Source organism: Pterocles gutturalis, unplaced genomic scaffold (assembly GCF_000699245.1).
Source record: "Pterocles gutturalis isolate BGI_N339 unplaced genomic scaffold, ASM69924v1 scaffold42910, whole genome shotgun sequence".
Taxonomy (NCBI): domain Eukaryota; kingdom Metazoa; phylum Chordata; class Aves; order Pterocliformes; family Pteroclidae; genus Pterocles; species Pterocles gutturalis.
This window is the reverse complement of record NW_010139771.1, coordinates 6,177-29,565: the sequence shown is the minus strand read 5'-3', so window position 1 is coordinate 29,565 and position 23,389 is coordinate 6,177. Positions and strand designations below refer to the sequence as shown.

General features: G+C 44.1%; 2 protein-coding genes across 3 annotated transcripts in view; one reads left to right on the top strand and one right to left on the bottom strand.

Moving 5' to 3' along the window:
* The first annotated feature begins 142 nt into the window (after window positions 1-142).
* On the top strand, window positions 143-6,771 carry POLR3H (polymerase (RNA) III (DNA directed) polypeptide H (22.9kD)). Of its 2 annotated transcripts, XM_010083434.1 has the most exons (6): window positions 143-308; window positions 1,528-1,624; window positions 3,275-3,361; window positions 4,348-4,411; window positions 5,056-5,263; window positions 5,934-6,771. In XM_010083434.1, the coding sequence occupies exons 1-6, from the start codon at window positions 198-200 to the stop codon at window positions 5,985-5,987; spliced, it is 621 nt and encodes a 206-aa protein (XP_010081736.1). In that variant the 5' UTR covers window positions 143-197; the 3' UTR covers window positions 5,988-6,771. The 2 variants fall into 2 exon arrangements, with proteins under 2 accessions (XP_010081736.1, XP_010081737.1); XM_010083435.1 differs by lacking the exon at window positions 3,275-3,361 and having other exon boundaries at window positions 198-308; window positions 5,934-6,536.
* Window positions 6,772-7,987: 1,216 nt separating this feature from the next.
* ACO2 (aconitase 2, mitochondrial) overlaps window positions 7,988-23,389 on the bottom strand; it is a gene marked incomplete at its 5' end in the record, with an annotated part of 16,126 nt that continues 724 nt past the window's right edge. The window contains 16 exons of the mRNA XM_010083436.1: window positions 7,988-8,490; window positions 8,915-9,036; window positions 9,340-9,472; window positions 10,258-10,449; window positions 11,604-11,759; window positions 11,963-12,085; window positions 12,268-12,379; window positions 13,120-13,193; window positions 14,251-14,408; window positions 15,501-15,606; window positions 15,887-15,978; window positions 16,240-16,344; window positions 17,624-17,774; window positions 18,141-18,299; window positions 20,239-20,331; window positions 22,572-22,830. Coding sequence (XP_010081738.1) covers window positions 8,347-8,490; window positions 8,915-9,036; window positions 9,340-9,472; window positions 10,258-10,449; window positions 11,604-11,759; window positions 11,963-12,085; window positions 12,268-12,379; window positions 13,120-13,193; window positions 14,251-14,408; window positions 15,501-15,606; window positions 15,887-15,978; window positions 16,240-16,344; window positions 17,624-17,774; window positions 18,141-18,299; window positions 20,239-20,331; window positions 22,572-22,830 — 2,179 coding nt within the window. The remainder of the gene's footprint in view (window positions 8,491-8,914; window positions 9,037-9,339; window positions 9,473-10,257; window positions 10,450-11,603; window positions 11,760-11,962; window positions 12,086-12,267; window positions 12,380-13,119; window positions 13,194-14,250; window positions 14,409-15,500; window positions 15,607-15,886; window positions 15,979-16,239; window positions 16,345-17,623; window positions 17,775-18,140; window positions 18,300-20,238; window positions 20,332-22,571; window positions 22,831-23,389) is intronic.

Sequence of the window (23,389 nt, the reverse complement as noted above, 5' to 3'; positions counted from 1 at the left end):
CCCCCCCCACCCCACAGACACCTCCCCTCTTTTGGGATAGCCGGCGTGCTGCCCGACTAGGCTCCGTGTCAGACGGCGGGGTGGCTTCCCAGGCCCCCCCCGCATGGGTTGTTGGGGGGTCTTAGCTGCCCCCGCAGCGCTCCAGCTCCTGAGGCTGTTGGTGTCTTCTCTCTCTCCCCAGAGGTGCTCCCGCCACCATGTTTGTCCTGGTAGAGATGACTGACACAGTAAGAATTCCTCCCTGGCAGTTTGAAAGGAAACTGAATGAATCCATTGCTGAAGAGCTAAACAAGAAATTGGCCAATAAGGTAAAGTGTGGGTCGTGTAGAGGTTGATGCAGGTGTCATAACATCCCTGAGCGTTTCTTCCTTTTATTTGTTCCTAATGAGATGTGTGAGTGTGGTATTGGAATAGTTCAGATGCGAAGGCCAACTCCAGCGACTGAAATATCAGACACTGTAAACATAGAGACAGCAGTGTTATCATCTCGAAGAGGACTTTTTTCTAGTGGCTAATGCTGTAATGGGAAGATACTGAGTTGCCAGATGGGACAGAGAAGCACGGAAGAGAATTGAGAGTAACTGGTGGTTTGTGTGTAGAGTAGCAATCTGAAACACAGTCTGAAAAATGGATGCAAACTGATCCATCCAGTGGGGGAATTTTAAAAAAGATGATGTAAATGTAGGGCAGTAATACTGAAAGAGAAATTAAGATGTTACTAGCTCACTTGGTCTGTGCTTAGTACTTGAAATGTAGTGTGGCAGTGAGAAGTTGGTCTTTGGTGCAGGATATAAAAAAGTGTTATGTTTTAGACTAGGAGGTCACTGTTTCCCTGTGTAGCACCTGGGACTGTGATTGGCATACGGCTTTCAGTGTGACGCAGGTGCAAAACTCAAAATGCAGCTTGTGAACGGAGCTCAGAAGATCAACCTGAAGTGAGAACAGTAGATTTTACAGACCAGTTGTGAAAAGCAAAACTCTTTCCTCATCCACTGGTGACTAGTGGTTGCCTCAAATTTTGTAGGCTGTGAAGCTATCTTGGAAGTGGCAGAGTAACCAAGAGTTCTCCTCTGCCCAGAGATAATATAATTAAAGACAAAGGCAAGCCTAGAGCCTTCTGAAAGTGTAACTCTAGCAAAAAGTTTGTTTAGCCTTGGGACAAGTTGTAGGGCCGGTGAATGTCTGTGTGCAACTGTTTACTATCTCAGCCAGTCAAGTTCTTTCACCGCTGACAGTTACCCCAAGGGTTTCTGTAGCAGTGCTCTTTCCAGTGCCAATGAGAACACATGCTCCCATAACACTCGAGAAGTTAGGGGTTCCCTTACCATGCAGTGTGGTTAGGGCTGCAGTTGTTGCAAGGAGTGTACCAAAACAGCCTCCAGCCTCCCTCCCATTTTGCCACTGTTCTGTTGCCTTCTTTTGAAGAGGTGTGCACAGTGTGTAAATGCAATGGTTTGCTTGATTTAACCTGGTGGGTTGCTTGATTTATTGCTTTTTTTTTTTTTTTTTTTTTTTTTCTTTGAGCAGGTTGTATACAATGTTGGCCTCTGCATCTGTCTGTATGATATCACAAAGCTGGAAGATTCATACATATTCCCTGGAGATGGTGCATCACATACCAAAGGTATATTCTTGTCCTCAGTTATACAGTTTTGCAGAAGGTTAGTGATCTGGAAATCCAAACTTGAGTTCAATTGTTAGAGAAAGTAAAGTTAAAGGAAGGTTAAATGACTTACTGAAGTTCATAGCCTTAACTTTGTTCCTGTTAGGAGGGCAAGAGGAACATGGCAAAAATGTTTCCTTTGCATTTTTCAAGTACAGATACAGCTTTGACTGGCCAGTCCTGTTTGCCTTCTCCAGCAGTTCATCTCTGTTCTGCAATTACAGCCCTAAGTGTGAGATAAGGAAGGAGTTAATTTAACCTAAAATTATTGTAAATCTGCACATAGAAAATAAGTGGTGTTAATTGTTCTGCATTTGTCTAGTATTTTTTCATTTGGAAGCTTATTTTCCCTAGCTAAAATGTTTAAACATGTTTCTAAATATAACATTTGCACAGCATTTGATGCTGTTTTCCTAGCTGGAAGTTTTGCTACATTTTTGTTAGAGATTTAGACAGATCTGGTTCAGCTTACATTTCTAGTGACTTCTCTTTTTTTTAGTTAAGAAATCACTAATTTCTTTACTTTGATTTTTGGCAAATCTGAGTGAAAACTGGAAGTAAATGCGTAAAAGCAAATTTCATATATATATTTTTTTGAGTTAAAATAAGTTTCTTTAAACTGTAAAGATGCATTTTTCTGGTTTCAGTTTTCAATGTGGAAGCATAGCTTGACCAAATGAAATGTTTCCTATTAGAAGGGAACTGGATGTGGCTTCCCTTGTCTAAATTTTAACTCCAATAGAACTCGCTCCCTGCAAATAAAAGCTTCTCTAATACTGAAGGAGGATGGCAAGCTTTCCTGCTTGCTTTAATCTCCATTCAGCTTCTTAACTTTGAATTACTCCTTGAACTCAAACAAGAGAATATATTCTCTCTGAGCTCAGAAAGAAGTCTCCTACTTTCAGAATCTGGGGTAGCACTTTAATAAATCCTGCTGTGTCTGGTAATAACTCTTTCTCTGATGTACTGCCTGATTTCATGTAAAAGAGGAGAACTGAATATGGACAGCTAAAGTGACGTTAAATTGCTCATAAGCATTGTATGGCCAAGATTGTCTTAGTATAGCATACTTGTAATTATAAATGCAAAATGTTTAGTTAGAAACATTTTATTTCACCTGGATGAAAAATACAGTTATGTTAGAGAATCTCATTTACTCTGATAGTGTCTGATACCAAGTTTTCATTTAAAGAAAATACAGCATTGCTGACAAAAGGAACAGAAATATTATGAGAAAGTATAATTTCAGCTGATACTCTTGGCCTTGAAGCGTTGTGTAGGAATGCTCACATTGTAACTTAAGCAGAGGCCCTGCTCCATGTTCATCATCTTACAGTTTTATTCTTAACTTAAAACTCTTGCAAGATTGAAGAGAACAGGACAGTGCTGATCAACCGCTGTCAGAATTAGTAGCAAACACTTAGGAGTCAGAAGTCTTATTCCCATTTTTCTATTTAATCAGTGCCTGTAAGGAAATTGTAAAAGAAACTGGGTAAGCATTTTAGAGGAGGGCATGTAGGGTGTGTGATTTTGTTTTAATGGCTGCCACCCTGTGGAAGGAGTATAGTTCACTAACATGGACATAACATTAATGATCTACTTTCTTTTAAGTGCATTTCCGCTACGTGGTCTTCCATCCCTTCCTGGATGAGATTCTGATTGGACAGATTAAAAGCTGCAGTCAGGATGGCGTTCACGGTAAACCACAACTTCTAATGCTGGGGACACATGAGCTGCAGAGCTCTTGGGTCTTTTGAGATGCTGTGATTTCAGGTGGTGCAGTGCTGTCTGTAGGCTGGTAAAAGACTATTACTGGCCTCTAGCGCTGCTCTGACGTGAGGGTGGTTGGTAGTTTGAGCCTGGCAGCTTCCCCTGCCCTGGATGGTTTTGTCTGCACTCCCCTTTCCTTTTGCCATTCATGTGCATGCCCAAGAAGAACAGGCAAGCCCATCTGGAGCATAGACTGGATTAATTTTCTCACTTCAGTTAACATAACTTAGTTTTTTTTTAAAGTCGTAGTATCAGCTTGTGTTGGTCTGATACCTCTTCCCTATAGTTCTGTGCAAATTCGTGATCATTTGCTGCCCCTGAAAATATGGCAGGGAAACGTCTTTGTGAGCACAAAGTGCTGTCAGATTCGTGCAATGCATAATTGATGAGTTGCTTTCCTTTCTTGTAGGAGTCTTCATGCAAGTGAGCTCCTCTGCTCAGTTGTTAAGTTAGGACAATAAGATTATCTTGGCTGCATTTGTTGCTGAATTTGGACATGTCCACTCTCTGCTACATCATGAAATCTCAAGGGGGAGGTGGGGGCTGTTCTAACTTTATGTTGGTCTTTATTTCACGTGTTACATCTGTGATTTCTAAGCTCTTTTCTGTCACAGACCTCTATAGCATCTGACTCATTTCTTGGACCGCTTTCATTTCCAGTCCTGCTCCAAACAGTCTTTTCCTTTCCCAGCGGGCATGAAGACTGTGCCCTCTGTTGCTGTACATACTTTTAGCTGGGTGGTTGCTTTGCTGCCAACTGAAATTGAGCGTTGTGGCTTAAAGAATAGTTCCTGCGTGATCTCAGATATCCTTCCTGAAAGAGAAAACTAGTGTAGAAATGCATTTTAGGAATTGCTGTGGTACATTGTTTGCAAAGAATCATTTCAGTCTTAATCAAGTTATTTTCTCCGCAGTTTCTATTGGATTCTTTGATGATATTGTCATCCCACCAGAATCCCTGCAGCAGCCAGCTAAGTTGTATCCTTTGATCACCTTTGATAACTTCGCTACTTCATTTCAAAAGATTGTGCAGTGCTGGCCCAACAGGCATTCACTACTGCAACAATGAAGGTGCTCAGTGGCAGAAGCTAAGCCGTTGTGTTGGGCACGTCCCGCAGACTGTTATCACAGCTAGACAGGCCTCACGCTTATTGGGTTTTGCAGGATCATTGTGCTCGCTGATAGAAATGAATGGCAACATCCCCCAAACAACCGCATTGTAATCCCTGCCTCGAGTCTTGGCTGCTGCTGAAGACAGACTGCAGGTTTTATCACATCATGTAACGTCTAGATATATGGTGTGTCTAATTTACGTACTTGGGGTAAGCAAGGCCTTCTTGTGTTTGAGGGGCTTTGCTTGCTTGAGGTCCTTTTTTGTTGTGGGTTTTTTTTGAGCGTGGGGATAACCCCAACTCTGCCCAGCAGCGTACACCTCGAGGCAGGAAAATCAGAAACAAGACAGGGGTCCTGGGCTGCACAGATGATGACCTAGGACAGTGCGTTGTGGTTTGAGAAATAATTGTGAAAAGGCTTTGAATTGAGTCTGTTCCCAGAACTGTCAGAAAAGTGATCTGTTGGGTGGAATGCTGATTGTTTCCATCCTTAACCCTTGGTGTGGCCAGTGATGAAGCAGAGCAGGTGTGGGTGTGGGAATATGAGACAGAAGAAGGGGCCCATGACCTTTACATGGACATTGGGGAGGAGATCCGCTTCCGAGTCGTGGATGAAACGTTTGTTGATACATCACCAACAGGTCCGAGCTCTGCAGAGGCTTCCACTTCAAATGCCACAGAAGAAGTTCAGAAGAAAGAGGCACCCTACACTCTTGTGGTAACTATGTGCATGATTCATACAGCTTTGTGAACACCGTGGTTTATTCTCTGTCTAAAATAGCATCCCTTTCCCAGGGAACCGATTGCTTTAAGCTGACTGTGAAGCAGAGAGAGTCACAAAATTAGAGGAGTGAAAAAGGGGAGAAACAAGATTGTTCTTGTGGCCGTGCTGTGTTTGCTCCATGTTTTCATTGAAACACTTTGTGGTGGTTGGTAGAGTTCCCCTGGGAGGCTGATTTAAAGCAGACTGTGGATGCAGGATCTGCAGGTAAAATGAGTGTATGAGGAGCACAGAGCCCAGAGAACCACACCAAGGTTTACGCAGCAGCTCAACAGTCTTTCCCATGCAGCATTTTGGCGTGAGACCCCCCTGAGTACAGCGCAAGAGAAAGGTGGATCTAAACCAATGGAAGCTGTGCTCTCTCACAGCTGGAGTGTGTTGCGACAGTTGAGGGGGAATGGGCAAGTGCTTGATTTTCAAGTATTGTATGTTGGGTGTAGTGTTGACAAGGTTTAAAGGGGTCTGGTGAAGTGCTGGGCAGCCTCTGTTAGGAAGAAAAGTGAATACCTCATCAGTAACTCAGGGGAGAGATTTTATATTTTTATGCATTTACTCCTCTGTTCTCTATGCAGTTTACACTTGCATACTCTCTTCTCTCTGTGAACAGGGATCAATCAGTGAGCCAGGCCTGGGCCTCCTGTCGTGGTGGACAAACAGTTAGCTGCAATTGGAGCCTGCTCTGCAGAACGTCTTTCTGATGGATTTTTGGAGGATTGTGGGATCCCGCTGGTGCTCATTGCTGCTCTGAAGCTGAATGAGAAATTAGACCTGCCATTCTCTGTTTCCCCTTCAGCTTCCAACCTGCCAGATAGAGACAGCCACTTTGAAGAAATGTCTTCACTGATCTGTAGAAGTGAATTTACAGGCACAAAAAGCCTTGAACAACAAACTCAGCTGGAGCTTTGGTCTCCTGCCCTGGAGGAAAAAGCGGGGAGGTCTTTACTTCCCTGAATTAAGAAGGGAGTTGACTGCAGTGAGTGAAAGCAGGAGAGAATGTCTGTCAAGATGTATTGCTTCCTTGGGCTGAGAGCTTGATCTCAGAGGGGTAGAAACCTGCCCTTCTTTTGACAGGAAACACAGAAGGAAAAGCAAAAGACTAGTTAATAGAGGTGTGGTACTCTGGAGACCTGGAAACTGCTGCTGCTACTGGGAGGGCAGGGGAGGTGGTGGTAACGTTCTGCCAAGAGTGGGCACTTAACCCATGGGTGAAGTAATCCAAAAAGAACTGGAATGACAGTGGTTTACCCAAAAGTAGCTTAGGCTTTGAAGATGACCACTGTGGAAGGCTACAGGCTGCTTATTGTGCTGAATGGAAATACTTTATTGGGTGGGCTGTATTTATGTAGAACGAGCCAAACTTTGCAGGAGTTTGGATGAAAATACATAATTATGAACTGAAACAGACCAAGGCTGCTTTGAGCAAGTTAAATACTTGTTTGTGGGGGGTGTGTTACTATTTATTCCGTTTCTGGTATTAAAACCCCACAGCCTGCCTTCCTGTACAATTTGTGGGGAAACTATAAGCTTCCTGCCTAGCAGGAAGAAAAAAGCTGCCTCCTGCAGTTTAGCTACTTGGATTTCAAGGCAGACAGCATTGAGACCAACACTTTGCTCTGCTCTAGCTGACAAACAATTGCCATCACCCTCCCTGACAGCAGTGAAAGGAAAGGGGGGAACAAAACAGTGAGTAAAATCTATGCAGGGCCCATTGCCAAGAGAGCGATGTTGCACATAATTACAAAGCCAGCCACATTTGGCAGGAAGGGGCTGTAATTCCCTGGGATAGTGGGTCTGCTCAACCTCCAACTGTGAAAACAAAGCCTGAGTCACCAGTGCCCTCCCTGCAGCGTTGTTAGAACCCCTTAATTCTGAACTGTTATTCCTGGTGCATTGCCCTAATTAAAAGGGAGCCTAGAATTCTTTAGGTTCACATAGTAACTGAGATCCATCTGCTCAGACAGTAAGCTTACTGAAAGCTGTCTATAGAGCAGCAGTGCTCTGACATGCAATCATCTAGCCATGGTGGAAACAAACGTCAGAAAATGCCCAGGTGTTTGTAGAGGTAGAAATCTGGGTGAAGCAAGAGCCTCAACAGCCAGAGAAGCTTCCCTGCAGGCTATTCTGGAGTAGCACTGGAGAGGAGGGGAAGAAAACAACCCAGGTACCTCCTGTTTCACAGGGTCAGAACTCCCAGGAGCATAGTGAGGGAGGAGCTGCATGGCTTTGTGTGCTGTTGGAATGAGATACTCATTAACATCACTCTCCTGTTGCGGAAAAGGGAAGTTGTGCTTGGGGAAACTAGTTTACTGGACAATGCTGGGAAAGCATATAATTCACTTGCTCCTTGCAAGTTTGTCATTGCTGCAGTAGTGGCACTGTTGCCCTCGCCAGGAACGTAGCTGGGAAGGCAGCGACAGTCATGAGTGTAGCCAGCAGGAGGTTAATGTCAAGGGATAAACAGTGCAAGGGAGCTGTGAGGGCTTTTTTACCATGTGGGTTTTTTTGTTCAGTAATTTTTCCATATAGCAATGACTTACAGAATAACAAGTGGACAGGTACCATCCCATATCTCCAAGAAGTTCTTTCCCACCCTTCCAGCAACAGTCACATGGGAAGCAGGCACTGAAGAGCAGGATTATGAATACAATAACACATGGCCGAAGAGATGGTCACATTCTTTATTTTAATTTTAAATCTTTAGCCATCAGTAAAGTGAATGGACAGAAAACAACCAACTGAGCAGAAAAACCCACCTTAGCCGGTCATTTCCAAATATAAATAACTGTGGGACAACCAAAATTGAGCCAAAATAGAAAAAGGGAGCTGGGGAATTTAAAAGACAAAAGTAAGCCTAGCTGCACTCCCTTTTCATAGTGTCAGTGAAGAGGAAGTACCATAACAAAAAGGAAGCTATGGTTACATTTGATCAGACATTTATTCCAACAGTAGGCATGGAATTGCACTTTCATGAAAATGCAAAAGCTGAATCGAGTCCAGTACACTGGGGGCATTGTGCGCACTTAGCTTGATTTCTGCTGCAGCTCCTTCATTCTGTTCAGGGCACTGCCAGCTTGAAACCACTCTATCTGCGACTCATTAAAGGTGTGGTTCAGCATAATTGTTTCTTGGCTCCCATTGGGATGCTTGATGATGCATTTCAGAGGCTAAAAGGAAGAAGACAGTTTTTATTTCCCCCCTTCTCTTTCAAGGGAGCAAGTTAACCGAAGCTTCTCACAGGAAGATTTCTACGTGCTTTTAAAGGGTTGAAAATGTAATATTATAGCCTCAGGGCAGGAATCTTAACACAAGTGTGGATGCAGTTCCTTCTAGGGAGCACTCATGCTTAAGGCAACATGTCCAGGAATTCAGAATGTTGTACAAGGGTTTCCTGTAACTCTTCAGACTAACGTTATCTGATTCTGACACACTAGTGCCCCAGACCACTGGCGTGAAGTGTCTCATCTGGCTGGCAGACTGCGCTGCCCCTGGGTGCCTGTGCTGCTTCAGGCCCCCAGCACACAGCTCGACACTGTTCCTGGTCAATGGCATATCCCTGCGCCCAAGTGCCATGACAAGACACCCAGTTACCTTTCCAGGTGTAAAGTCCTTCAGCCCCACAATGCTTAGCTTGTCCACAGGATGAATCTTGTTGTAGTCCGCTGGATCAGCGAAAGTTAGAGGAAGTAGACCTTGTTTCTTCAGATTGGTTTCTGCAGAGAACAAACCACCAAGCATGCTTGTCATAACACACTGCAGGGGATCAGGATTACTTTCTGGCTGCCTACTGCTTCTCAGAGTAGTATTCCAGCAACATATCTTAGTAGCAAAACCAGCATATCCACTGTTTGTGGCACATGTACCTAGATAACGTAACAGGATTTCTGACAAGAGGGACCATGCAATCTGTCAGCAGATGGGGTTCATGCCCAGAAGTGTTGAGCCCTGGGGTAAGGTAAACACCACTTCCAGACAAACATCCTGTTTACACACATTACAGGGGAAGTGTGACTCACCATGGATCCTGGCAAAGCTCTTGGTGATGATGACCCTGCCCCCCAAGTGACGTGGCTCCAATGCTGCATGTTCCCGGCTCGATCCCTCACCGTAGTTTTCATCCCCAATAACTGCCCATTTGACACCCATTTTCTGTGACAAACATATTTACATTTCTGCAGTCACTCAAGTAAGGAGTTAACAATAAATATCCACCCACACATCTAATTTCAATGCTACACTACTGACATTGCTGTGCTATGACACCTTCTCCCAGAACACTCCCTTTGGTTCTGAGGAAGGACAGAAATAAAGGAATTAAGGACTTTACAGCAGTTAGGTACTGCCATCCTTCGCTAAGGAGGGCTGAGGAGGATTTCCCTTGGAATCCAGAGCAAATCCTTCCTGACAGCTTCCCTTCTTGGGCCAGAGCAGCGTTCATACCAGCCGTGATCCCTGCTCTACTTCTGGAAGCAATACAGAAAATTTTAACTTTGGTCTACTGGAAGAACCAATCTGAGACCACTGCCAAGCTGGTCCAGAGGGTAAAAGGACATTTCTTGAGATTCTAAGAATGAAGAGGACAAGATTAGAATTTATTTAAACATTATACTAGTTACAGATGAAACACACCAGGAGGCAAGATTTAGTTCCAGTTTGATGCCTTGTAAGGTGTGCAGTGTCTAAAGGAGTTCTTCCCCTTTTGTCTATGATTTCTGGGTCACAAGATCCTCCTCCCTCTTCCCCATAGCACACAGGAACAGAATCTCCTACAGGAACTGCAATCATCAGAGCAAATCCCAAGAAACAGCCTCAACCCTGAGTGAATTCACAGCTGCTGTTACTTGAGAGCAGGAGAGTGAGATCCTCGGTCCTGGCACAGGCTGACCAAAGTGTAAACATCCTCTTAAAATAGATGCATCAGGGGAAAGTCTCACCTTGTAGTAACGGGCTGTGTCTGGGACTGGGCCAAACTCCTGGGTTAATGCATTCCTCACAGAGTTGGCTTTGCCATTTTCAATGTTGATGGCACCGATGAGCAGGTTGTTGGAGATGTTGTCCAGGTGGCCACGGAATTTGAGCCACGGTCCAGCTGCAGAAATATGGTCAGTGGTGCATTTCCCTTTTACCTAAAGGGTAGCAAAAGAAAAGAATGTCTCAGGATAGACTGGCAACTTGACCCTTCCTCAACACTTTTTATTGTGAGGGATCCTCACATATCTTTTTAAAGGCACAAACCCAAGACAACTGCATCTGTTACAGAATCAAGGAAGGCACTTTGAGGCAGAACACAATGGTCATTCTGTGTGTTTTGGGTAGGAGAACATCCCTGTCCCAAAGGGTACATTACAAAAATGAGCTTAGCCATGACACCTCCTGCCATGTCCTCACTTCCTTCAGCAGCAGGTTCTTAAGGTACAAAAAGCAATTAAGCCCTTCCTGCTACAGCTCAGTCTCCCTGATGGGGGAGGTTCAGCAACATGCCAAGTGTTTCCCTAGGTTTCCAATCTGCACATAAGCCTTCTCAGCTTGTAAGAACAGAATTCCCAACCAGAGATAATGGCCTTCCAACTGGTAAGTCCCAAAGTGCTCGCAAAGGAATGGCCTGTGTCAAAAACTCAAAGTTCAGTATGGCCCTTGGGAATGCCTGCAACTGTCTGCCACTGGAAATCAGCAGGGTTCCTGAAGGTCAATTCCTAAGGGACTGCATTTCAAAACCCATCACTGTATTTGAAGTTTTCATCCCGTTAACTCACCACAGGCAGTGAGGAGAAACCCGTGTTATCACGGAGAGACTGAAATGCAACGTTTAACTATTGTGAAGTAATTTATCTGTCTAAAAATGGGAAGAGAACCCACATACTGATGGATGTGAAATCCCTAACTACCTCATTTCAGACAAAATGCATCTTAGAACAGTCAGGTATTAGAGACGCTATTTAAAGAACCCATCCACCTTTCCGCTGTAGGTTATAACTGGGACAAATTCTGCAGACTGCATGGTATGGGTAAGATCATATTACATAGTATAACAAGCTTCATTTTTGATGGTATTAGCTAACCAGTAGCCCAAAGGAGAAAAGTCTCTTAGTTATAATAGAAAGAAGCATCAGAAGGCAGCACCTGGAAGGAAGACCCTTGCTTCACTTTCCATAACAACATGGTTGTAGGGGAGGGAATCACAGATAGCTCCAAGGCACATCCAAAGCTTGTAGCAATTGATGTGCAAACCCCTGTTCCAGCAGTCCTGTCATAGCCAGTGTTCCCCGACTTCGCTCCTGACCTTGATGAGGATCAGCATGTCTTCCAGGTCCTTGCCATCCCACTTATCAAAGGGCTCAAGAAGCTGGAGGCGCTGACTGGTGGGGCTCACATCCACGTGCTGCCCACTGCCATCCTTGGGAGGGTACTGATACGTGTCCTGGCCTGGGTCAAACTCCTTCCAAAGAAGAAAGGAAAATCATCAGCATCAGCCTCAGCCATCCCCAACAGCACATGAAGAGAACAAGCCAATACAGGCAACTGGACCCGTTCTAGCTTTAGCACTAACGAAGAGGTCAGTGCATTAAAGTTCCCTTGCTACATATAAAACACTACTAGAGTCAAGCCTCCCTTCCCTCCATCTCCAGACCGAGCAGTTACCAGCTTGGGCAACTCGTCTGCATCAGGTGCTTCTAGTTTAAACTTCTTCCCGTCTGTTCCTGTCAGGTAATCTGTCTCAGGGTTAAATTTTAGAGTGCCAGCAATGGACAGGGCTGTGACAATCTGAAAGAAAAAAATGACAAATTTAAAGGCATATTCTACCTCCCATCTCTTCATTTGAAAGTCATACACCTAACAGTCTCAAAGCCAGCAGCCAAACTACACTGGGTCTCTTCTGCAGGCAGAGGAATTAGCTCCCAAGACACCATGAACTACTCCACAGCCCCCTTCTGGCTGTTTCTTACCTCTGGAGAGGTTACAAATGCATGAGTCTCCGGATTGGCATCATTGCGACCTGTAAAATTCCGGTTGTAGGATGTAACTATTGTGTTTTTCTCCCCTTTCTTGATGTCCTTCCTGGGAAAGAAACAAACATGCTCATCAAATCCAAAGTGAATATTGCTTCTAGATGTCTCGCTGTTAAAATCCACCAGCTTGGTTTTGGTAGTTAACTCTGTCTCAGCTGAAACCAGGACAGGTAGCAATCGCTATCTTTTGGAAACATGAATCAGTGCCCAGATATTTTCCTCCCTGAAGCACAGACTCAAACCCAAGAACAGTGCAAGACCAAGTCAGACACTGATTCCTGGAATACTTTTCATAGCCCATGTTGTGCACTGTTGAACTGTCTAAACAATAATCAACCATGTACATTGCCTTTGGGCATCCCACCATTAGCAATGACAAAGCCACATGAGAATGTCTCCCATCCCTTCTATTGGGAATTTTCCTCCCTGCCACTCCAATGATTGGACCAAAGTTGGACCAATTCACTTTTCCTATTTTTAAAAGACCATACAAACTCCAGTCCACCCTCTCAGATAACAGATCTCTCTCCCAATTTTTTGCCTACTATGAGAACCCACCAGGTGTGGCCACACTTATGTCCATTCTGCAGCTTCATTCATCTAAAGGCTCAATATATAAATCTTTCATTTCTCCTCCTCCAGTGCATATCAGACAGCTATGGCCAATGGGTTTTTAAGCATTTAGTTTTAATCCCCAGCATGTTAATATTTACAATCAAATTTGGCTTCACAGAGCACTTTAGGAGCCAAAAGATACAAAGCTAGAGTGGGGCTCATCTTTCACTTTACCTGTCCCACTGGCCAATGCATGGCCCACAAGCATTGGCAAGAACCAGCCCTCCAACATCTCGCAGGATTTGTGCCTGGGGGCAGAGAACAACTTTGTTAGTAGTAGGAAGTTTGGAATAAGTTTCTGGGGTTGCTCTTTCAGGGGAAGAGGACAGCTGTTTTCTAAGAGAAAGCACCCGCTGAGAAAATTTGCAAGTTTTGAGTCACTTTTATAATTACATTGAGGTTTGATCCCAGTAAAGCTGTAAGTTAACACTGGGGAAGAGCACAGGTTGACTTGCCATGATGTTCCTGTTCTTTACCTACTTCAAACTGATCGATCCAGCTACTCGCAGATACTTGACTGAAGGGAAGTGTCTGGTCTGATTAATATCCTACACACTTCCTGTCTGTGTATGGAGAATTGGTGACAGTGCAGGCAACTGTGTGTGCCTGCTCAGCCTGTTCAACAAGCAATTCAATGAAGGGGGCAGCTGTTAAGGAAAGCTGTGACTGGGGGCTTGGCTGGAAGAGGCATTAAGCATTGGCTGGACATATCCATATGTAAAGGTTTTATTCCCACGCTGTGACAGCATCTAACGTTTACTAAATATTAGAACTAATTAAAACATAATTTTCTGCACAGAAAAGAGGAGGAAGTAGGTGAAGGTTCCTCTACAGAAACACTCTTTTTAAATCAAATATGAGTGTTGCCATAAGTTGGGAAACTTATGGGAAATGGGAACCACCTTCCAACAAAGGGCTTGCTCACATCCTAAACTGTTCTTAAAGGAGAAAACCGGATTACAGGTGGGTACTAGCCCTTCATCAGCCATGGCCATCCACAGAATCCCAGGAGCATGAGACATCCCTTGCTATGCATGCTGTTATCTCCTCAGGGCCCCAGTTCCTGATAACTGTCTCAGCTCTGTCCAGTTCCAGTCCTGTTCTTATACACCCAGGTAGTAAAGATATTGGGTTGAAACACTGTCAAGGTGGTGGCAGGACCCACAGGCATAGAAATTGTACCTCTAGTGATAAGTGAAGACAAAGTTTAAGAGGTTTCCATCAGTTACCTCTGGACTCCTGAGTACTGTCTGGAAGAGAAATTAACACTTACTGTTTGGGAGTGTAAAGAGCAGCCATACTCACGTAACCGTCTCTTTCAATGGTGGCACGGATCTGCTCTGAGCCTGGTGTGATTGTGAACTTAGATTTGCACTTCAATCCATGCGCTAGTGCCTGTTTTGCCACGGCTGCAGAGCGTCCCATGTCCTCATAGCTGGAGTTGGTGCAGCTGCCAATCAAGCCTGTGGTGTTTGACAGAAACAAGGAGGTGGTTTCTGCAGCCTTGGCTCTAGGAAGCTTCTCCCTGACCCATCTCTCAACCGAAAATACAAGGGACAATCACCTTTTCTGCTGACAAGGAATCTAAAATGGTTTCAGATACTAACACTGCCAAGCCTCCCAGCAATATACTGCGGTCACAAGCAGCCCCTTGTCCAGCTTCAGAGGTTGCACAGTCAGAACACACTACCTAGTCACTAATCTGGTTATTGTTTTATGAGATCCGGTTGTCACCTACTTATATTTTAGTTAAGCAAATTACCACAGAGAGGTATTATTCCGCAAAGACAAAGAAGGCTTCAAAGCAAGAGGGCAAGAAATGGAGGAAATTATGAAAAGAAAGCATCCTTTGTTACAGTATGAAGACCACATGAGGGCATACTGTACCGTCCTGACAGCATTCTGGTGCTAACCAGCAAAAAATAAATTCTGTTTCAGTTACAGCTGCTCTTGATCATATTTGTAACACTATCGAATAATGCATTTCCCACTTGGGATGTGGCCTTTACAATTTATTTGCATTCTTTCCATTCCCTGCGTGAGCAACACTTGAGAAGCCAGCTGACAGGTTACCATCCTACAAGTGAGCATGTAAATATCCAAGCCTGCTCTTTAGGACAGCAGGTACTAACTTTACTATGTCCCAAGAGCTCAACAGCCAACTACTGGGAGGACTGACAAACATGGTTCTGACAGATCTTTGCAACAGACAAATCCATGCAACAGACTTTTAACAAAGGTGTTCTTCAACAGGTAACATTCCTGTCAACCCAATCATTCAAAAGTTTACAAGAAGGAAAAGAGACTTGTTTGCCTCTTGAGATTAAAATCCCTCCAACTATCCCAGATCTCATCCCACACACCTAGCCCAGGTGGTCACTACTCTTCCCAGCAAATTCACATGGCCATGAAGAGATGACACTGCAGCAAAGTCAAAGGACATGCAGCAGTAATTAAAGGACTGGATCCCAAGCTATGTGACCAACCGCTTATCCCAAGACAGCAACATTTATGCCACAAGGATGAAAGCAGAGGAAAGAGCAAATACTACCCACCAACTCTGATATCAACAGGCCAGCCCTCCTTTTCTGCCACAGCACCAATATCTGACACAGGGTGCGCCAGGTCTGGTGTGAAAGGTCCATTGATATGCGGTTTCAGCTTTAAGAAACAGTGACAAAGTCAGAAATCAGTGTAGCCAAGAAAAACCCCAAAACACAGCAGCAAATCAATTCCTATCATATCTCTATCTGGAAGCTGCTAAAACAGGATTCTCCTACATGAACACGGGAACAGGAGCTGTCAGTGAAGCAGACCTGAGTATTTTTTATATGTTCTAGCACAGCACCAGAGGTGTCACATCAAACTCCCAGCTTGGTCCTCATTCACACAAAGCAGGGTCACATCACATCCAAGATGGCAAGCAGGAAGGAAGCCTTACCTCACTGAGATTAATTTCTATCACCTGGTCATATTGACAACCAGAATCCGGTACCAAGTGTTGCTGGAATTCATCTGCCAGAGCAGCTATGTCTGGAATAAGAAAGAAGGGAGATTTGAAAAGTGCAGCAAATATGAGGGAAAAGAAAAAACCTCAAACAGCTAAACACAAGGGGTCCACTACATACTTCCCCAGACACTTCATCTACAGACTCCTCGCTTGTGTCAAATGACCCACCAGCCCATGAAAGGTCAGAAGTCACATCAGACACCAGTGTAGGAGGATGCTGCTCCCAAAATACACCTTCACTTGAACCCGCACTTCTACCCTCTTCGATCCCCAAACCCTCTTACCAGCTCGCCCAGTCTTGCCCAAGTATTTCTTCATCCGTGCGTTGTAAGGGAAGATGGATGTGGTAGCTCCGATTTCAGCCCCCATGTTACAGATTGTTGCCATTCCTAGAGGAGAGGGAGAAGAGACCACAGGGTCAATGAGAAAGTCCAAGGCCATCGATTCTCCAAAAGTCCATCCATGGAAAAGACAGCAAAGCCAAGAGACATCACAGCATTACCCACAGAAACCTAATTCTACAGCAGAGAGGACACACTGACTACATAATGGCTGGCTCAGCCCCTAACATTTCTGATCAATACACTGACCAGACTTTTCTGCAAGGAAGGAGCTGAAAGCTACACTGATTCTTGCAGACACTGGAAGGGATGACAGAGAATCCCCGGTCTCCACTGAGCATCAAATATGTTTACAGCAGCGAGCAGTGTCTCTTCTACCTGCAACGAGCATCCTGTCCCTCCCTATCATCTCATTTACCTTTACTGGAAGAGACAGAAATTTGTGAGAAATTTAATGGGTTGAATAAAAAGCTTCCAGTGATGGAACGCAATAAAAAAAAAAATTGCTCACAGCACTGAGATCACCCATGCCTTTCAGGAACACAGTGATGAAGCTGTAGAAGCTGCTGTTTTACATTTAACGAGCTAGAAGCAGATATCACAGGTCAAGTTCCTCTGATTTCACAGAAGAAAAATTCCAAATTGCTCTCAGTTTGTTAAACCAAATATTCCAAATTGTAGCCATGACATGCAAATAGAGAGGAGAAGACCAGCTTGAAGGCTGCACTTCAAGCCAAAAGGAGGGACGCTTCTCATAAGTTGGTCCTAACAAGCATCATTACAGACAACTGCAAATTTTGCTGGTTCAAATTCAGCACCCAAGACCTACAATTAGTAAGACTGCATGGTAAAAACTGCTGCTTTCCGGTCTCCCCTCTGCCTTGCTTTTCTACAGAGCTTTTTCTTTAGCAGCTGTCACACGTGTACCCCCTTCAACCTGTTTCTTTCCTCTACCCACAGCCTATTTTAAGGCAAAATGAATACGTCATCCTTTATCTCTTACATCTCCACCCCCTAAGCATATGCTGGAATACCTCCACCCTTACTCTTATCCTGATGCACCATCTTACAGGATTCTTCACAATTAACCATTCAGTGTTCTCGAAGTCACAAGAAGATTTAACGGAGACAGGTCACTTTTTCACCAAGAGGGAGTACTATTTGTTACACCACTCTCACCTGCTCTCCCAGCTTGTCACATACCAATTGCTTGGCCAGGCAAAGGGAGAACACTTAGTACTTCTTGCTTGGTTCCCTTCCCAGCCTCCACAGACAACACTCAGCTCCAAGAACAATTCACTCAGATAAGAGATTTGTGTTGTCTTACCAGTGCAAGAGATTGAATCCACACCAGGCCCGTGGTATTCGATGATGGCACCTGTTCCACCCTTGACAGTGAGGATGCCAGCCACTTTCAGAATCACATCTTTAGGAGAACTCCAGCCTGAAAGCTTGCCAGTCAGTTTTACACCAATAACCTGAGCAACATTAATGGAAAAAAACCCAATACTGACACCATTTCCTTTCATCAGACAAAACAATTCCTCAGAGTTTTTCCTAAGAATCTGGGTGGTCACAATACCAAAAAGGAGAAAGTCCTGAAATATCAGAACATGTGCACCAGGGCTGAAAACACTGACAAGGCCAACTGAAGGGAGATCACTACTCACCTATTGCTCTCAGTCCCTGAATAAAATGGCTGGAAATGAAAACTCAGAGCTGGCAAGGAATCACAGACTGTGACAGCTGTTTAAGACAGCATGTGATTACAAACAAGACTGTAATGGCATATAGTGCCTTATCTCACCCTTCACATCAAAGATTAGTATTCCTTTTGCTCCTACCTTTGGGCATTTGAGTTCCCAAGGGATTCCTGCCATGACATCTACAGCGTCAGCTCCACCCACACCAATGCAGATTCCTCCTAGGCCACCTCCATTGGGGGTGTGTGAATCTGTGCCGATCAGCATAACCCCAGGGTAGGAGTAGTTCTCCAGAATGATCTGAAAATAAAAATTGATTATTTGCTTGCTTGATTGTTGGGAAAGGAGGGTGAAGACAGCAAGAAAGAAGACAAGAACAAGAATTTAGATTGGTTTGTATTTGCAGATTTCAGCAGCAAGAAAGTAATTGAATTTGTTCTGGACTGTAAATTCACTTGTGTTTCAAACTGCTTGTGAAGGACGTAATGACAGAACAAGGCACCAAGTTTCAGCCCAAGGAACCCTGCTCATCCTGGGATAGTATGAAAATTTTAAAACATTCTCTCCATTTTTTCACTGGAAGACCCCTTCCTTCCAGTTTAGGCTCTTGCTAAGGTGCCACCTTTGTTAGGGCTCAAGAGTCCATTCCTCTGTCTCCAAACCCTTGATCAACTGCTGAGCAAGTAATTTCACCTATCAAATGCTAGCGAGACCTTTCATAGACTTTATGCTCCCACAGCAGTAGAATACCAACGGGCTCCTCCAATCCATGCTGCCAGCCAAAACCTAATCACATAGAAGAACCCCTCACAATACACCAAGAGGCCACCCTTCCCTTACTGCTGCTATTGATTCCATGCAAGACTCTTCAACTACTAGCAAAGCCACAGAACAGTTCTTAATGAAAAATTATGAGTTTTTCTATGGTAGGAAAACAGTAGAGAACTCAAGCTAATGAACTTCTCACTGTGTAGGTGCCATACCAACGTTATGGACATCTTTCTGGGAGGCGCAGAACTTGCAGCATGTGCATTACAGAACAGCTTGGACAAAACTAAAGTGGTCCTTTATTGAGGAGACCAAGGTTTTGCCTCTAGTACTTCCACCTTTATTTGCTTGTAGCTCACGTTAATACAATTGTGTGAGAAATGTCACTTTCAAGGACTCACTTTGCCAGAGTTGGACTCTGAAGCTATACAACACAACCAATTTTCTCCAGCAGGACAAAGTCAGCCACAAGAAAGCTGGTAACCCCAGCACGAGCTATGTTGCCACGTGACAGACATTACAAGTGGTTTCAGAACACAAATGACCCGAGGTGTTCCCACAACCTTTTGGAGAGTTCACCTGTTCTACTTCCTTTCTCTGTTGCGTCACACCAAGTTAAAGTAACCTTAATAACTCATTCTGTAGCTAAGAAAACATAGCAAAGACCTCTTGACTGCACCTGGTTACAAGTTCCATTCTCCTCTCCACTCCTTTTGCTTCGTGCTACACTGCAATTTTTACTGCCTGCGACTCAGAGGAACAAATGAAAAATGTCTACTGAACCCACAAAGCAAATCAACCAAGAGCAAGTTAGGGAAATCCTGACAGAGTTGTTGGTTTTGTAAAATAAAAAGCCTCATTAAGTGGTAAGTTACCTTGGGAGAGTCATATTCTTTTAAGGTGCAAGTGCTATAACAAGAGAATCTCATACTTGGAAACTGTTTTGCATTTTATTCAGTTCACATAGCAACTTCTTATATGTCACCATTCTTGAGTACTTAAAGTAAGCTGCTCTGGTGTCCTTACATATTCTCCTGGTTTTTATGGAACCAAACACATAAGAAATAACCCTAAAAAAAAGTATGTTCCCAAAGCTGCTTTCCTTCCCACCAAAAGCAACTCCCATCAGCCCTATATAGCCAGCTTCATGGCATCACCTTACTATCCCAATCGTACCAAGAGGAGCTAGCCTACAAGCAGTTAAGCTATTTCAAGCTTCTGTGATTCACATGGCATGCTGTTGGCCCTACATAATCACATATCAGGTTACACTTTGCCCAAAATAAATTTTAAGAAAAACCACTGTTGTCAAGATAACAGAGAGAGAAAGCAAGAAACCCCACCTGCCTCAAGGAAAGCAAGTTGTTTCCCTAAGCTGGTTAAACTCCCTAAAGGTTTGCACTTGAGCTCTCTCTTCACCAGACGGTAAAAGAGCCACAGCATGTTCAAAGATTGCAAACACACACTGTACCTGGTGAATGATTCCTGACCCAGGTTTCCAGAATCCCACTCCATACTTGGCACCAGCTGTTGCTAGAAAGTTGTACACCTCCTGGTTTATGTCCTGTTCATACAGGGAAATGCATGGCATTAGTGACACATTTTGTTCTTACATACATCAAGAGCTCATTCAAATACATTCCCTTCCCTCCCATGTCTGTAGCTTGCTCCACAGTTTTGCAGCAGCTAGAGGGAGGTGCACATCACTCTTTCAAAACCAAAAGGGATCAAGACTGTTTGCCAGCCAGTTGTAACACGCCATTTAATTTCATCCAACTTGTAGCTCTACTAAAGCATCTTTTTTCAGTTTCCAATTTGAACTAGCACAAGGGAAATAGTGCAATTAAAGGAAAATCCTGCCAATAAGGCATTTTAAAATGCTCTACTTATTTCTTGTATTCTCAGGATATTTTCCAATCTGTTTCCCTCTCTTTCTCTAACCCCTCCTTCCTTCTCTGCCAGCTGTTCCTTTTGCTTTACAGATGTTTTGCAGGCATTTCAAACCCCTTAGATAAATCCTTCAGCTTTATTTTTACAGATTAAGAAAGGGAACTAGAAGTTGCTCGCTGCCAGGGGAGTTGGTGGGTGTAATTTCTTATTGTACCAAGTCCCCTGTTTAAGACTCACACAATGCTGCCTTTCTTGCTGTACTATAACCATTATTGATGGAGGTCACACTGTGAAAATTTCTTGTGAGAATAACCATGGTTGCCAAGGAAGTATGACACTATTATGTCCTGATAGTTCTTGGCAGAGGAGTGGCAGAGCAGATAAGATAAGCACTAGGAGGAGAGAGTTTCTTAAGGACTGTTCTCATGCAGCTAGGCCTCAGAATAAAAAGAAAAGGGGAAACTGCAGATAATGGAAGAATTGTCTCAGCACACATTTGCTGAAGTTTCCCATGAGGCAGCAGCAGTTCTTTAAGCCTCGTTTTCCACTGGGAGTCGGGTTACTTCACTCTGTTTGTGCATCCCTCCCCCAGTAAAGCACGCTGATGTGCCAGGAGCAGATCCAAACCACCCTCCAGCCTGCCAGCATTCATTGTGTGCCAACTGGCAGTAGCAGAAGCAGAACCCAGTCAGAAGAAGGCAGGACCTTTACTTGCTCTGCTCAGAGTGGATGGCAAAGGGGGGACTCAGCTCAGCGCTACAGTGAATATAATTGCACTACAGAGAACAAATGCAGGAATAGGGGGAAGGGGAAGACTGGAGATGAAGGGAAGAAACTAAACTGTCTTATTTAGTAAGTCTCACATTCTTAATCGCACAACTTGGGCACAACTTAGGACTGAGACAAGCGGAACAAGAATTCCCCAAATTCACTCCTGAGTGGTATAAGTTGCTTTGCTGTGGCCTGAAGAAGGAAGCCAGAAGCAGTTACTTCAACATCAGGAGTTTCTGAGAATAGATATGGACTAAAATCTTAAAAGCAGATGAGCCCCCACAAACTGTTTACTGTTTGTAAATTTTGGCCTCAACGTCCAAGGCACAATTCCTCCTGGCTCTGACAATGGACTTAGGCTAGGTCCACTTGGCACAACAAGAGTTCCCCCTCCTTCCTGCTATGCTAAGAGAGGTTCTGCCTTGGCAGATGCATTGTGGTACGCAGGACAGAGGTGAATGTATCTACACCTAATGGAGGAATGAGCAGTAAAACAGTGAGTGGAAAATTGAAAATTTAAAATGTAAAAAAGGCAGTGAGTCAGCAGTTGACATTGAAATTCCAAAATAAAAACCAAAATCCTCCATGCTTTTATACACATTTATACCTACCCTCGCTAGCCCTGAAAGCTGCACATGTTTCTGTTAGTGTTCTTCAGCTAATCACTAGCAAATGGTGATTAGCTGAAGAACATTAACAGGAGACACCAGTGCAATGCAGACACATGTTCAGGAAGTTTTTCACAGTGCCATAGCGCAGCATAAAGAGCATAACCCTCTAGAGTAATCTGTCTTCCTTTTTTTTTCCCCCTGTAGAAATTGATTTTTCCTCTTCCCATAGCTGAAATAGCTTCTCACTCTCCAGAACCTGGGCTTCCATCATTAGCCGATTAAGACTAGCTCTCCCTACACTCATGGTCCTTTAAACTGCATAATGGATGAATCTCAGATGAAAAACTCACAAAGATCTGCTTACTCTGTTTCTTTGTTGCATCTGACCTATCTACAGAGCTGAGCACCACAGGCAGTCTGTTACCATATCTGATTCATGGCTGTCCTCTGGGAAAAATAATAATAAAATCTCTTCCCTAGTCTGGAAAGAGGCTTTCAAACAGACAGAATTTAAGTCTTTGCAAATAGTGACCTTGGCTCTTTGAAGATCCTTTTCACCACCTGACTGGGCTTCGATGAGGTGATCACAGTGGATGGTGGAAGGTACAGCCACTTTTGGCAGCCCGCTGCTGATGAACTGCAGCATTGCCATCTGAGCAGTGGCATCCTGCATGGCCACGCGGTCTGGCCGTAAGCGCAGATAGGTCTTGCCCCGCTCAATCTCCTGCTTGGCTGGGTCATCCAGGTGTCCATATACAATCTTCTCAGACAAGGTCAAGGGACGGTCAAGCCTGGGGAGAAGAATTTTAGTATCTGCATCTTGTATGGTTCAACATTTGCCCTTTTAAGCATGTAACAGAATGCTTCCCTAGATCACTCAGACTGTTAAGACCTATTAACACAGAGAAACCTGCATGCTCTTCTTACAGCACTAAAATAGCAACTGGCAGCCGGCTAAAACAAGGGCTCAGTTCAGAAAGTTCTAAAGGATATGGATTGATGTCACTTTATGCTTTCTTTTATAATCTTCCTACACAGTAAAAGAAACACTGACTCTGCTCATTTCACGAGTTATACCTCAGGACAGCAAAGGTGGAGGTGAGACAGAGGTCAGACTCAACTCACAAATACCAGATCCCACAGCAAGTGAGTACAACTAAGCGGAGTTTCATGACCTCAGACCTTTCATCCTGCAGCTGCATCAATTGAGGAACCTATTTATGTCAGTGGTGAGATCTTCTGAGAAGTAACTAAGTAGATAAAATGTGTTGAAATGAGAGCTACCAGGTTTAACAAGGGACACAAAGACTCAAGGACATATCATACAAACCACTGCCGAGGTCAGTGGCG

What these genes read in the sequence shown, in the direction of transcription:
- POLR3H (XM_010083434.1), top strand. Translation starts at nt 198, where the DNA reads ATGTTTGTCCTGGTAGAGATGACTGACACAGTAAGAATTCCTCCCTGG. An exon ending in ACAAGAAATTGGCCAATAAG is followed by an intron (nt 309 to 1,527) that starts GTAAAGTGTGGG and finishes TTCTTTGAGCAG; the next exon opens with GTTGTATACAATGTTGGCCT. An exon ending in CAGTCAGGATGGCGTTCACG is followed by an intron (nt 3,362 to 4,347) that starts GTAAACCACAAC and finishes TTTTCTCCGCAG; the next exon opens with TTTCTATTGGATTCTTTGAT.